Genomic DNA, 15,434 nt, shown 5'->3' with positions numbered 1-15,434 from the left:
TGGTTGCCTGGGAGAAGAGACCAAACCCCATCTGGCTACAACCTCCCTTCAGGTGGCTGTAGAGAGCAATAAGGTCACCTCTGAGCCTCCTCTTCTCCAGGGTAAGCAACCCCAGCTCCCTTAGCCTCTTCTCTTAGGGCTTGTGCTCCAAATCCCTCACCGACTTTCTTGCCCTTCTCTGGACACTTTCCAGCAAGTCAACATCTTTCCTAAAACTGTGGTTTTGGTATAAAATGTTTTAAGGATTTAATAAAAGCAATTGGGAAAGAAGCACCAGAAATTTTGTTACATATGGATAGAGTCCTTTGCCATTTGGGCTGGTAGGGTAGCTGGGAGCAACAGCAGGTTGTCATCTGCAAAACAATGCTAGCATAGTGCTAGCAATGAGAAGAGATTCTTCACAGGTACTTGCAGATAATAGAGGAGTGGTGAGATTCAAGGAGCTTAAGGGCTTGTCAAAAAGTAAAATCAGTTTAAAAAGCAACATTTTTCTTTTCCATTTATTTTCAAGATGCAATTTTATGAGAAGGTTTGAAACAGTTGAGCTTGTGAATAATGATCAGGGAAGGACCCACTCCTTCACCCTGTTTTGAGCTGCCTCTGACACACCATCTTTATGGTAAATCCAATCAGTAAGTTAACCTGGCAGAAAATTAGTAGCTGGGGAAAAGAAGCCAAACTGCCAGGCTCCTGGAGGGTATAGGCCAGTATGTCTTTATATGAGCATCAGAAGAGGCACAAAAGATGGGGTGAACTCTGACAGGAAAGAGGATCGCCCCTTTCAGTGACAGTTAACTGTTAGATTGGCTCAGCTTTTTCATATGACAGCACTGTTAGCAAAATCGAATGAAAAAAACCCAAACATCTGACACATCTGAAATAATTTTGCAGAGATTGAGCTTGAGGCATGCATGTGATACATGACATTTCACAAAATTTGAACCAGTTGGACTGAAGCTGTAAGCTACTGAAAGTACTTAGAAGATGCTGGGCAGCCTTATTTAGTGTGTAGCACTTTCTTCCTTTTATCAGAAGTCTCGAGTGAGCAATTTAGAGTGCCTGAGTTTCATAAAGGCAGAAATTCTGCATTGTTCTTTTGAGGTTAACCACTCAAAATTAACTATTTTCTAGTAATTTATAATTTAGTGCCACAAAATTGCTGGGCTTTTTTTTTCCAGATAAAAGGTAACATTGCCTATGATTAGGGAGGTGATTCTCGCCCTCTGCTCTGGTGAGACCCCACATGCAGTACTGTGTCCAGTTCTGAAGCCCCTATTTCAGGAAGGATCTGGACATGCTGGAGTGTGTCCAGAGAAGGGCCATGAGGATGATTAGAGGGCTGGAGCACCTCTCCTGTGAGGACAGACTGAGAGAGCTGAGGCTGTCCATTCTGGAGAAGAGAAGGCTCCGAGGAGACCTAATTGTGGCCTTCCAGTATCTGAAGGGGGCCTACAAGAAAGCTGGGGAGGAACTTTTTAGGGTGTCAGGTAATGATAGGACTAGGGGGAATGGAATAAAACTAGAAATGGGTAGATGATGCAGATTGGACGTTAGGAAGAAGTTCTCCCCCATGAGGGTGGTGAGACACTGGAACAGGTTGCCCAGGGAGGTGGTGGAAGCCCCATCCCTGGAGGTTTTTAAAGCCAGGCTGGCTGTGGCTCTGATGTAGTGTGAGGTGTCCCTGCTCATGGCAGGGAGTTTGGAACTAGATGATCCTTGAGGTCCCTTCCAACCCTGACAATTCTATGATTCTATGATTCTGTGATTCTATGATATGTTTGCTATACTGTGACCTATCTGTCAAGTTTGACCTGTAACCGTGACTTTGTTAATAGAGTATCAAAAGCTCTCAGATACTCGTGTTTGATACTAGATCATGTTTACGCTGGCGGTGGTCTAATACTGCTTTTAGGATAAGCAAGGTGGCAAAGATTTTCACGCATGGATAATTTTATGCACGATAAGTAGATTTTCTGTGAGTAATCCTGTTGATTGTAATAGGACTATTCACAGCTCAGTGTGAGTGTAAATCTTTGTGGGATCAGGCCCTGTGCTGTCATGTGTTCAGCAGCACGGAGCGTTTAGAAATAATCGTGCAACAAGTCTTCAAGAGTGTTCGCGTCGTGTTAATTTTAAAACGTGTTATCTTTGTGGTCTGTGAACCTTTTTGCAATGGTTTAGGCTTGGTTACTTCTGTTTTGCAACTCAATTCATTTTCATTAATTCTCATAAGCACTTGTGTGCTTAATTTCCAAATCTTTTAGCTAGGTCTTGTTTTTCTGGGTAGGAAGAATAGATAACTCTAGTCTGTGTTCTTTATTTAGAACCTTAAGTAATGTATTATTCTTTACTTCCCAGGCTACTGCAGTAGGTTAAAAATTGAACTTCAGCTATTCTGCAAACCCATTGTTTGGGTTTTTTATTGGATTATACCCACATTTTAATAGTGTAAATAAATACATTTTGTGATGTGAAAATGCTCAACATGGTTAATGGTCTGATAGGATTTTTTAAAATGCATGTTGGGAACCTGTCAGATTGTAATTTTTTTCTTTCTTTTGGAGATAATTGTGTTGGTGGTGGTTTTATTCATGGCAGTGCTTAAACATAAGTAGTTTAAAGTATGTTATTAAGCCATGCTGCTTTTTCTTCATTAGCAGTAGGAATTGCAGAATTATTTATGACTTTTAAAGGTCCTTTTAGGAAGAAAGCATTTGAGAATCTAGAGTTATGCTTTCCTCCTGATCTCAATTTGGCATAGCTGTCAGGTATGTCTGTGTGGCAGCTGTGACTTGTTCGATTGTGTGTATACATTGCATTGGTGGAGTTTCACAACGCACTTTAATCTAATCTACCCACTGACCACAGCTGAAAGAAGCAGCCCTTTTCCCTCCTCCCTGCTTCTTCATTTCTCCTGTACACCTTGCCTGCATGGTCCCACTGATTCAAAGGAAAGAATGGCTTTTCTGGTGGCTACCTTTTTGTCCAGCTCCCTTCTTAGCTGCACAGTGCTATGCTCAACCTAGTGAAGGCAACAAGAAGGTCTAACTGGGGGAGAGATGCAGGGCACTATCCCTTTGGGCAGGTAGCCCACATATGAGAGAGTTTCTTGCAGCTGTATGATTGAGTGTTGGATTGACATTTTTCTAAACAAGAAAAAACACCAAATGTGCCATTGGAATGGCCTTTGAGTTGATTGTTTCCTTATCTGAATTTCATAAAGGATCTAATATTCACTTTCTGACAGAAGAATGTGAACCTCCCTTAGCAAGGCAGCAATCTAGTGGGGTCTTGCAGCTGCTTTTTATAGGAACTTGTCGACTTAGGTTTTATTAGCAATGCCAGTAGAACAGCTCTGATTATATAATGATTGGCTTTTTTATTTAGCTTAAGTGTTTCCAAAATGAATGATACTAAATAGAGAAGGAAAAAAAAACACCACAAAACAACAAACCACAATTCTCTACTAGAATAAGAATGTTCAGTTAGGTAGTTTTGTAGACTTCTTTTTGTTGAAGCTTATAGTTTGGCACAAATGATCACAGTATCACCATGGAGGTGAGCTCTAAGAAGCAAAATATACTTAGGGGTTTACTCAGATTGCCTGGGTTTTTTAAGTTTATTGCCTGTTCATTTTGCACTAGCAGCCTTTATAGAGTTTGTTATTTGGGCCCTGCATACGCTTAGTCTCCCAAAGGCTGTTGGGGAAGCAAGGATGTGGTAGGAATATACTCAGATGTATATCCTGTAGCTTCAGGTGTTAGTTTGTTAGGAAGTTTGTCTTACCTTCAATAAAAACACACTTCTCAAAATGTGGAACTAAAATGATGTCATTGGGCTACTTCAAGTGTAAGGTTACCCTGAAACCATCTAATACCTTAAATTGAGCTCAGTCAGCTTTTGTGAGTGGAATCTTGGAGGTAGATGTTTTCATCAGAATGATATCAAGTTGCTGAACACATATTAGAATTGCTGTTGAGCATCCTGGCTCTCCTGTTTGGGTTGTTGAGTTTTGGACAATGTAGTTCAAGGGACTTTGTGGGTATCTGTGGAAGCACTATTCCTATGTCAAGTCTTTGTTAGAAACTTTCAGAGGGCACTAAGTTTTAACACAGAAAAAGAAAATGTTAACAAACTTTACTTTCCTGTTTCCCTCAACCCTCTTTCATTCTATTTTGCCTTGGAAGAACAAGAAGTTATTTTAGGAAAGATGTGGAGTCAGATATGGATATAGAAAGTAGTAAAGCTTTTGAATGCTTTAAAAAGAGACAAAGTCTTAAATCAACACAGACTTTCAGCAAATTGTTTACAAATAGAAAAAGTCCATCTTACTTTAAATGGAGCAAACCCATTAAAATAGTTCTGTTCTACAAACTGATATTAAAATACAGATAATGTTAATATTTTTGCCTATTCTATTAATCCTTCAGCATAGTTTCCTTTTGCATATCTCATAAATAATCTTTTAAATCCCAAGTGCATAAACTCAACCCAATACTGCATGTATGAATTCTATTTTTAGAGTGAACACAATTAGTATCTTGCTCAGTAAGTTAAACAATGCTTTACTACTTGCTTAAGAAAAGAAGGGAGTAAAGAAGCTAACCCTTACCCATCATCAGTCAAAGTGGAGAAAGAGAGCTGGACCCTTGTGCTGGCTAACAAGTTTTGCCACTTTGCTTCAGGGGCTCAGTTTGGCTTTGCTTCATAGCAGTCTCCATCCCAGCAGACGTTTTAAAATCCATTAATGTTTTCATTTGATTGTAATTTTTTTTCCCCCCCTGAATTGGAAAGGTCATCCTGCTTTTCCTTTTGTATGTTTTAGTTTAAATGGCTGTTTCTTTAATTAGGAATATTGTCTTCACCACTTAGCTCTCCAACTTACCGCACCAGTAATCTCTGGAAAAACTGATGTCAGGGTTACTGAAATGAATAGTTCTGAAGTACTGCTGTAGGGTTTGGCATAGCAGCAGCAGTTTTTGAAATGAAGCAACATGGTTCACTGGCTCTGGATGTTCTGCAAGCAGCTGTGGTGCACTGTGTGAAAAGAGGTGGTGCTGGGAGAGCTTTTTGAGACTGAGACCTTTTCTGTGTGGTCCTTCCCTTTCCCTCTCTCCTCCCCTAAAATGTGTACATGCCCAGGAAGCTCTGCCTGTAGACATCTCTCCTGACACTGTACCAGTTCTGATATGACTCAAGATCATGACTGGAAAACAACTTGAATGCTTCCAGTTGCACTACTCTTTCTAAGACTACTAGTCAGGTTGAGAAAGAAAAGGTTTGCATGTCCTTGGCAGTTGAGAGAACTAACAAGACCAACAAATACCACCGCACCACCAGCCTGTCTTCTGGGCAGCTGCCGTATCTCACCGGCTGTCCTAGGATTCTGCGTGTGACAAGTCTTCCCATCTCTTGGTGAGAGCAGCAGGCTCTTTTGCACCATTAAACACTTGGTCTCTGTCTGTGTTCTGCCTACCTTCCTGCCAAAACATAGCTTTAAATCCAGGATTTCCCCAATTCATACCTAATTTCAGAGTGATAACAGCAGTACCCTCCATGTGGAACAACCTTCTGGGCTATTCTTGTGAGTGGCTTGCTCAGACAGATTAGGGCCACTGTGTTCTCACACTTGATACTGTTTTTTTTTTCCCTCTTGAGTGTGTTTGAGCATCTTGAGTTCTTGCATTCTAGTACCTGTCCACCTCATTCCTCTAAAGAATCTGCAGTGAGCTTAGGCTGTTGTATTTCTATAGTGTGGAACAAAAGCATAGTGAACTGCAATTTGTGTGAGATGTACCCTGAGTATGGATTAACTCAGCATAAAGACTGAAATGAGTAAATATATCTGCTTGTTTTACTTGGTAGTCTGTCTTTCAAACTACATATTTAAAAGGCCCTACCTAAGAAACCAGTCTCAACCTCACATCTTCTGCATCATCTCATATCAAATAATAGCTCCATGGGAGACAGTCTTAAGTGCTTCAGTTCCTTCTCACATTTCTTATTTGGTAGAGGATATTCTACACCAATAAGATGATCCTTATTTTCTTCTTTTAGAATGTTGTTGCAAGATTTCTCTGGGAGATCTGCATTGGTGGAGAAAATACAGCCTTAGTGCTGTGCCAGGTCATTTTTTTTCTTGTTTGTTGATACTATTGCTGAGAAACCATCAGTATGGTTTCCCAGTTATCTCCAAAAAGTACTTCATGGATTATATGAAGTTTGCAGGTGACTGTGTGGCATGCTGGATGTGTATTTTCACTTGAAGACACATTAAAACTCATTCTTTTACTATAAAGTGGAGTAAACTTGTCACTTAGCACTGTCTGAGATCACTTGGGGCGTTAAGGAATTGTTGTCTGGATTTGAAGACATGCTGTGGAAATCAAGAGTAAGATTTCAAACTGCTTTGTGTTAGAATTGCAGAATAACAAAAAAGGGCAAATAGCAAACATAAATGTTCTGGACAGAATTTTGCCTTCTGTTCTTCTGTCACAGGCCTTTTTGGTCCATAGAACATGCTTTTTATGTAGGAAGGAAAAATACTAGAAGACTTGATGACATTATCATATATTAGAATAGAATAGAGTTAACCAGGTTGGAAAAGACCTTTGAGATCAAGTCCAACCTATCATCCAACACCATCTACTCAACTAAACTATGGCACCAAGTGCCCCATCCAGGCTCTTCCTAAACACCTCCAGTGATGGTGACTCCACCACCTCCCTGGGCAGCCCATTCCAATGACCAATCACTGTTTCTATGAAGAACTTCTTCCTAACATCCATCTTAAACCTCCCCTGGCACAGCTTGAGACTGTGTGCTTTTGTTCTGGTGCTGGTTGTCTGGGAGAAGAGACCAACCCCCACCTGGCTACAACATCCCTTCAGGTTTAGCTTGGTGACTCTGTCCTGACTTTTAGCAGAAGAAAACTTACTAAAAAAATACATCTAATTGACTGTAAAGGTTCTTTGGTGTGCCTCTTACAAATCTGAAACTCCGAGGAGTCAGACCATGCTGTCTGTCAGCCTTCCTAGGATATGTTCAGAAATGCAGAATCTCTTGAGAGAGAATAGGGCCAAATGTTCTTTCACTTCTGAGATACAGACGTGAGTTGCCACCAGAAGGTGTCAATGGGCTTTTTTTTTTGTGTTTTAGTTTGTTGGGATGTCTGGTGGGTTGGTTTATTTCTTTGTTGGTTTGGTTTTATGTTTGTTTTTTTTTTCCTGAAGAAATTGAGTGAATTTTACTTTCAGAAAGTTAATAATTAACAGTCATATTTGAAACAACGTATAGTGTAGAAGAACCCTGAGGTCTTTTCCAGCTGTTTCTGCTGGTGGTTTGCATTCCTACTAAGCATTCTAGAATCTCACCCGAGGAAAAGCCACTCTTTGTTTTGTGATCTCAGTGTGCTGTAGTACAAACAAATCTTGGTGAGTGTGTAAAATACATCAAGAGTATTCAGAAGTTTTTCCTGGTGAAGAAAATGCTTTGAAATGTGATCAAATGGATCAAACTGAAAAGTAAACATTTCATGTCCTTTTGTGTGCTCCAGCCTTTTCACATGTTGGCAGGTTGTTAAACTGGCGGAGTGATGTAGTGGTGCAGTTCTGCAGGATGATGGTCCTGCCAGTTCTAGGCAGAGCAAGTTGATTTCTTTGTTTATGAGTTGTCATTGAGAGCTACAGGGAAAGACACATAGCCTCTGACTTGAAACTTGAATGGAGATTTAGAATCATAGAATAATAGAATAATAGAATCAGTAAGGCTGGAAAAGACCTCAAAGATCATCAAGTCCAACCTGTCACCCAAGACCTCATGACTACTAAACCATGGCACCAAGTGCCACATCCAAACCCCTCTTGAATACCTCCAGGGACGGTGACTCATTTCACCATGCTCAATGCCTAGGGGACAGAAGTCAAAACTGATGACTAGCAATATACCAACATCCCATCCACACTGTAATTGTGAATAAATCAAAATCAAAGGTGTTGATGTTATACCTGTTCTGTGCTTGGGCTAGGCCTGGTGTATGTTGTCTGGCTCTACTGTGCCTCTGCTCCCATCTCTGTGTCTGCTGTAGCATTTGGATAGCCTTTGCCCTTCGGCTTTGGGAAGATAGGGGGATGGAAAAAGGATGTCTCTCTGTGAGTCTGTCTGAAGGAGTAGACCAGAGCATTGTGGAATGTGTCAGAGTTACGGGCCTGAGGAATGGGGTGGAGGAGATTGGCTGCTGTGGTTGGACATTGAGTGTACCAAGGAGATGAAAAGTCTTTAGGACTGTCTTGCAGATATAATAATAAGTACAGTGAGAAGATGCTGCCACTTCCAGCTTCACAAAGGTCTGCCACCCTGCATTACAAAGCAATTAATAATGTCATGACACTTGTTGGAATATTATGACACACGTCTATCTGTGTACCATAAGCCAATGTAATGGTATTGTTGTTCGTGACTGGAACTCGTGTTTCTTGACTAATGCTTCTGTTGAGTGAGTGTGAAAGTGAATACCTTTTTTTATGAACTGATTTGACCTCTCTATAGTCTTTAGCTGACACACACCTTCAGCCAAAAAGTTGTGTTTTCATAGAATGGTTTGGGTTGGAAGGGACCTTAAAGATCACATACTTCCAACCCTCTGCTGTAGGCAGGGTCACCTTCCATTAGACCAGGTTGCTCAAATTTGGCTTCATCCAATTTGGCCTTGGGTGCTTCCAGGGATGGGGCATCCACAGCCTCTCTGGGCCACCTGTTCAAGTGTCTCACCTCCCTCACAATAAATAGTTTCTTCCTAATATTTTCAGTTTGAAAGGCTTACCTCTCATCCTATCACTATGCTCCCTGAAAAAGAGTCCCTCCCTATCTTTCCTCCAGGCTCCTTCAAAGTTCTGTAAGACTGCTATAAGGTCTTCCTGGAGCCTTCTGTTCTCCAGGTTGGACAACCCCGTCTCTGTCAGCCTGTCCTCATAGGAGAGATGTTCCAGCCCTCTGAGCATATTTGTGGCCTTTCCCTGGATGCACTTCAACAGGTCCATGTTCTTCTTATGCTAGGGGCCCCAGAACTGGACACTATACTTCAGGTGAGAGTCTCATGACTTTGGAGTAGAGGGGCAGAATCTCCTTGCTCACCCAGCTAGCCAAGCTTCTTTTGATGCAGCCCAATTTTCTTTCACTTGTAGATATTAAGATAATCCAGCAGCTATAGTATGCCCTGGGGTATCAGCAATGAAAGGGCACTTAAAGGACAAGGAAGTAGGGAGAGCAGGACCAATATGAAAGAGGCATTTGTAAAGGACAGTCAAAAGGGAAGAAAGTTAAAAGGGCACACAGGATAAAATCAGTTTTCCAAGGAATAGGAAGGAGGAATGTGATTCAATTACCAGATTTTTGCTACTAATCACAAGGCACTTGGATTTGAAACTTTTTGTTTGAAGGTGTTCAGTTGTGTGTACACGTGCATGTGTGTGAAAGGAGACTCTTTTAATGTTGAAACAAGATATCAAACTCTTTGCTTCTATTTGGATGTGAGTTTTAGGAGTGCTTGTGTGTATGCCGAGGAGTGACCGAGTTCTTATAAAATGCTATGAACTAAAAACTTTCAAGCAAGAGAACCAATTGTAGATGTTTACTATTAAAACTTTCTTTGTAGGTTATTGCACTTAAGAATGAACATTGAAGACAAGCTGGGAGGATTATTTCTTAAATGTGGTGGCATAGACCAAATGCAGTCATCCAGGGCTATGGTAGGGATGGGTGCAGTATCTGACCAGTCCGGAGTGTCGGGAGAACGGCAAGAATCAGTGCTTCAAGATCGGACTATGGCGCACCAAGAAATTCTCGCGACAGATGAAGTGTTACAGGAGAGTGAACTTCGACAGCAGGAGATGATTTCTCATGATGAACTCATGGTCCATGAGGAGACGGTAAAAAATGATGATGACATGGATACGCAAGACAGACTTCCTCAAGGGCTGCAGTATGCTGTTAATGTCCCTGTAAGCAATTTCTTTGTGGCATATTGGAGAAATTACTAGGAAGCTTGATCTGGTAGTCTAATCCTACTCTGGCAAGAATCTATTAATTGCTTGTTTAGATTCTGATACATCAAAATATTTATGAATGGATGCTATTTATGAAAATGTCTTTTGCCTCTGGCTGTGGATAGATTTTGCCAATTAAGTGATAATCTTTAAGTATCTGTTTTATACATATTTTATAAGCAGGCTGTTGCTATAGAATTAATGCTTTAAAATGTGCTCTTTTAAATATATTTAATGTTCAAGGGTAACTACAAACCAGAATAAATAGCGTTATTAGAAGGAGCATACTAGCTATGCCTTTCATAGTGCTATTTAGTTTCTTTTGCTATAGGAAGCATCTTGTATGTTTGCAAAGTATGTGGACGCTTAGCAATTGCATTCACACTGCAGGTTGGACTGTGACACTTCATACATGACCATAAATATGCCCCTCCTCGATACCCAGTAGAATGTGTACCTCAGCATTCCCCAAAGAGATTATAGATGACTTCCTTTTGAAAACAGAGCATCTGTTTCAACATCATCACTGTTACCCTTCAAACATAAAGGATGATTACCAGGACTTTAAAAGTAGATAGATTTATCCACGAAGAATCATTTTCAGAAAGGTAGCATTATTAAAACACTACTCTGCTAGCTCTAGATCAGGTGGTTTAGGTGTTAGGAAAAAAAAAAAGTTAAATAATCTGAGTTTCATGCTTTTTTGTTAAAGTTTACAGATCAAGAAATATTTTTTTTTGGAGAAAATCTTCATTAGTACTGTTTTTTTTTTTCTTTTTCTTTTTTTTTCCTTAAAGATTATTTCTGTCTTAAATATATAATAAACTGTTCCGTTAAATCCTGCATTGACAACAACACGGACTAAAGTAAATTAGATGTGAAAAAGCTGAATGGTTTTACAGATGGAAGTGATTTTAATCTAAGGACTGATCTCAAAATCACCACAGGTCAGAAGGAGAACAGACCTTGGGAAGTGAACGAAAGGCTACATCAAAATGTCACTGTAGAAATTAACTATGCCCTTTTTATTTACGATACTTACTATTCCTTTCACTTAAATTTCTGAAAGAACGAAGCCACAAGATAATTCCCTCAGAAAAGGTTTTCTGTTTCAGCAGTTTGTCATCTTCTAAAATTGAAAAATTGCTTTTCTGTAGTGAGAACCTTACCTGAAACTGGCACTTGGTATCTTAACAGATCAGTGTAAAGCAAGAAATTACCTTTACTGATGCATCTGAACAGCAGAAACGAGACAAAAAACAAATACGAGAGCCAGTAGATTTGCAGAAAAAGAAGAAAAGAAAACAGCGTTCACCAGCAAAAGTAAGACATTGATTTGGCAAAACCAAGATTAAAAGAACCTGAAGATTTGGTTGACTATGACTAATTTCAGTATCATTTGAAGTAGTTAGGCTGGAAATTGTTTGTTTGCTCAGTGAAGATGCAGTTCTGAAGTTCACCAGAGACCCAAACCAAAACCTGATATAACAGTGTTTTCCTTTGAACTCTCTTTAGCAACGTGAACCCTTGACGTATTTTAACACCTGTCTCTCCAGGCAGTTCTCTCTCCAAATATATAGATATAGTTTTTTTTTTGGACAATTTATAAATCATTACTCTGTACCTATCTAATACCAGCTGTGTTTTTCTGTGAGCCTGATAATTTTATATGCTTCACGCATAGTAGTGAAAAGTTGTTTTCTTTTTAAAAAGAAATCTAAAACGGTAGTTTGGAAAAGTCTAAAAAGTTTACTAATCTATATAAACCAATTTACCAGTAGGGAATATTCCTGTGGTCATAATCATCTTCATTTATGTATTTATTTATATCAAAAGACTATTGCCATAGCTGCTGGTTTGTTACTTCAAAAGTCGTTTTGTAGATCCATTCATGAAGAATATGTATCCCTGTATGTCTGAAAACAACTTTCTCCTATTGAGACACACCTCAGATAAAAGCAGAATCATTTCACCTCATGAGGTAGCAGTGTTATATCTTCCAGTAATTCCCCAAATCATTATTAATCTTCAGACTTAAACCAGAGCATATACAGGCTCCTCTGATAGGCAAAAATCAGTTTTTTATATATATATATAATCAGCAGCATTAAAATAAGCCTACTCTGAAATCAATGCAGACTGAAGGAGTCACCCTAACATCAAGAAAGAGATGATTCAAGAAAAAAGTCCAAAACCCCCCTTTTTTTTTCTCTGTCCTCCTCAATGTGCTGTCAGATCAGGTTGCACCTGTAGTATTCTTGGAAAGTTGAGAAATTGTTTCAGATTGGATGTGGAAGCAAGTTCCAAATCCTGTGCATCAAGATAATTCACCCTTTGGTAGAAAAAGGGAGATACAGGTTGAATAGGTCCACAGATCACTTCCATGGAAACATGGCAAGGTAAGAGAGGCATGTGTGTCTCTCTTTACAGACATGTACTTGCATGCTTCCTTTAATCTTCCAGTCTGTCAGTGTTAGTCTTTTGAGATGACAAAAGACTGCAAAATGATAAGGAGAATTGTTAAACAGGTTCCTTTTCACTGTTTCATCCCCGTTTTTCAAATCAGTCAGAGTAGAAAGGCAGAAAGGAGCTGAAAGCCTGACAGGTGAGAGCCTACTGCAGTGTAAGATAGTGCTCCCAGTGTAACGGGCTGGATTTTCCATCCAATGACAGCTGGGACTTTTACACATGGAAGTCAATTAATAGACTGAAACACTCTGAATTTTATGTTGTAGTTATGTAGTCATCATGCAAATAAAAAGTTATTAGCATTCCTGAATCCTGGCTACATTTCCCCCTCCTGCACACACACGCACACATACACACACACACACACGTGCGCGCACACACACGCATAAGCTTTTTTGTTGCTTTTGTTAGGAAAACTGCACTGACAGAGTTAATTTTCTTCATTTAATAGAGGGAGCAATGAGTAGATGCAGTAAAAGAGCCCAGGTTTAGCATAACCATGAAATGAAGTGTATTTGCTGCACCATTGCTTAAAAACTTCAACCGAATACCTGAAAAGCATTTAATAATCTGTGTTTCAACTTACCTTAAATAAGCAGTCGCTGTTTCATTAGCTGTATGTTGTTACAGAACAGTTGTTAATTATTGTCTCTATCTGTGACTTACTGGAGCTGTAACATACCAACCTTACAAACGTATGAATGTGCTTGTCCTTCAGAGTGAATGCACAAGAATTTGTTAGCTCGAGACTTTCACTCTTGCTGAGTTTTGAAGCAGCAGAATTAAAAAATGTTTAAGTAGATCCTACAGTATTTGCTTCTATTGCAGAGGTACTATTTCAGTTATTGACTCTCTTTCTCATCACTGTCATTATCATAAAACTTAAAGCATTGTAGCTAATCAGATTGCAGATGTGCTCCCTAGCAGCTTTCATTTTTGTTTTTTTTTTGTTTGGTTAATAAGAAGGGTCTAAACTTGTTTTATTTAAGGTTACTTAAGCTCTTTGTAGTTCTGCTTGCATTTAAGTAAGGCTTTTAGAAATGTAATTTGTTTACTGATTTTCTTATTCTCTTGCCAGAGATATTAGAGAGTTTGGGTTTCGCTGATTTGCTTTTTGACAAATTAGAGAAAACCTGTGATAAGTTTTATGGTGCTATTATTATTATTATTATTTTTTTTTTTAAATTTAAGTTTTTTCAGCTTCATATTCAATTAGTGGCTTTGTTTGACAGCAAAGCAACTGAGTATGGCAAGTTGAATTTGTCAAGGAGATACTCTAATCTGTATATCGAGTGAACAACATTCTGTTGAGTGAAAAACTTGAAAAGGGAGAATAATAATAATGCTGTTTTCTTGCTTGTCTGGCTTTGGGGTTTTGTTTTTAAAATACAGTTTTGCCTCTGAGACTGTCAGTATTATGTAGATGTAGATAATTTGTGTGACTATCCTGGATAAGTTTTAATGCCTTTTAGCAAACATTTAAAGTTATGATTGTAGAAAAGAAAGTGAAATATGATTATACCGCGGTTCAGTAGCCAGAGGTGATTTGGTTACTTTGCGTCCTTTCCAACAGATGGACAGAGTAAACAGTAGCACATAATGTGACTCAGCTGTGAATAGAGGAGCTCTGAGCTGATTTTCCTTGAGCTGCTTCTGTCTCTGTCTTGTTGAACTATGTCTTAATACACAACAAGACACAAGTTGGATTGGACTGCAATTGGAACTGTATACTGAGAGCTTAACACATAGCTTTGTAGAAATTAGCCTTGTCTAACCTGAAATATTTACATTTTCTGCATAAAAAAGAATAATGTTTTTTTTTTTTTTGTAGTTAATAAGACATCTTTAGAGGGTAGTGTGAGAACAAATTTTACTCTTTTTAAAATAGATCCTTACAATAAATGAGGATGGATCACTTGGTCCGAAAACCCACAAATCTCATGTTTGTGAGCATTGCAATGCTGCCTTTAGAACCAACTACCATTTACAGAGACATGTCTTCATTCATACAGGTACTGCTTGACTTCAAATTTGTCTTTTCTACTATATAAAGAGTTGTTTACTTATGTTAAAAATGTTTTCAGCTCTATGCGAATTTCAGTTTTATGAGTGTAGCTAACTTGGCATCTAAGCCTAGAGATTCCATGCACCAAAGTGTCAAAAGAATACCAGAAAAAAAAAAAAAAGCTGATCTTATGTTTAATAAACTGAAGACCTAATTATTACAAGGTTTCTTTTCTTTCTTTATCAGAAAGTAATGGGTTGACTTGTAGCCTAAGTGCCAAAATTGACCCCTTTGTAAAATGTGCTCCGGCTGCTTATTTGCCTGATGAGGTATCCCTCTGGTTCGGAGAAGTGACAAAGGTACTTACCATTATCATAGCTTGCCAGTGTCCTGAATGCAGCGATATGCCAGCATCGTGGTTGGTCTTGTTCATGAGGAAATTACAGCCACTTCAGATCAGTCTTCTGTGCTAGTCTTAATGTGACCCCTAGGATCCTGGAAAGAATTCTGCAGTTCATATACTCAGTAAGGCAAATGCTTTCTTGGTATTAGAGTATTTTTGGAATTCGCTCAGATGCTGGTTTTATTTAATAGACGTTTTAATATTCCTCAAAGTAGTTATCAGAAACAACAGTGTGTAGTTATTAACTTATGGATGTGGAATTATATTGTTCAAGGTGAAAAACCATTTCAGTGCAGTCAGTGCGACATGCGTTTCATACAGAAGTACCTGCTACAGAGGCATGAGAAGATTCATACTGGTGAGTATAGTGCCTTGAATATCTTTACTGGCGTGCTTAAAAACTGTTTCCCCCCGCTCAGGCAGCGTTTCTGGTAATAACTGTGCAGCCTAAAACCCTGTTGTGGTTTGGTTTAAATTAACAGAGGTTATAAAACTTCAAACAAATAAATCAGTT

General features: G+C 39.1%; 1 protein-coding gene across 2 annotated transcripts in view; it reads left to right on the top strand.

The window, feature by feature from the left end:
• The window catches only part of ZNF148 (zinc finger protein 148), a 36,543-nt gene that overhangs the window by 12,870 nt on the left and 8,239 nt on the right, over positions 1–15,434 (top strand). Inside the window, exons 2-5 of one of the 2 annotated variants that reach the window (XM_054176541.1) lie at positions 9,653–9,998; positions 11,241–11,366; positions 14,401–14,524; positions 15,195–15,278. In XM_054176541.1, the coding sequence (XP_054032516.1) occupies positions 9,669–9,998; positions 11,241–11,366; positions 14,401–14,524; positions 15,195–15,278 (664 nt within the window). In that variant the 5' untranslated portion in view covers positions 9,653–9,668. The remainder of the gene's footprint in view (positions 1–9,652; positions 9,999–11,240; positions 11,367–14,400; positions 14,525–15,194; positions 15,279–15,434) is intronic. The other variant, XM_054176547.1, reaches the window with a different exon arrangement.

Source organism: Dryobates pubescens, chromosome 2 (genome assembly GCF_014839835.1).
Source record: "Dryobates pubescens isolate bDryPub1 chromosome 2, bDryPub1.pri, whole genome shotgun sequence".
Lineage (NCBI taxonomy): Eukaryota > Metazoa > Chordata > Aves > Piciformes > Picidae > Dryobates > Dryobates pubescens.
This window is presented reverse-complemented; position numbering and strand designations above follow the sequence as displayed.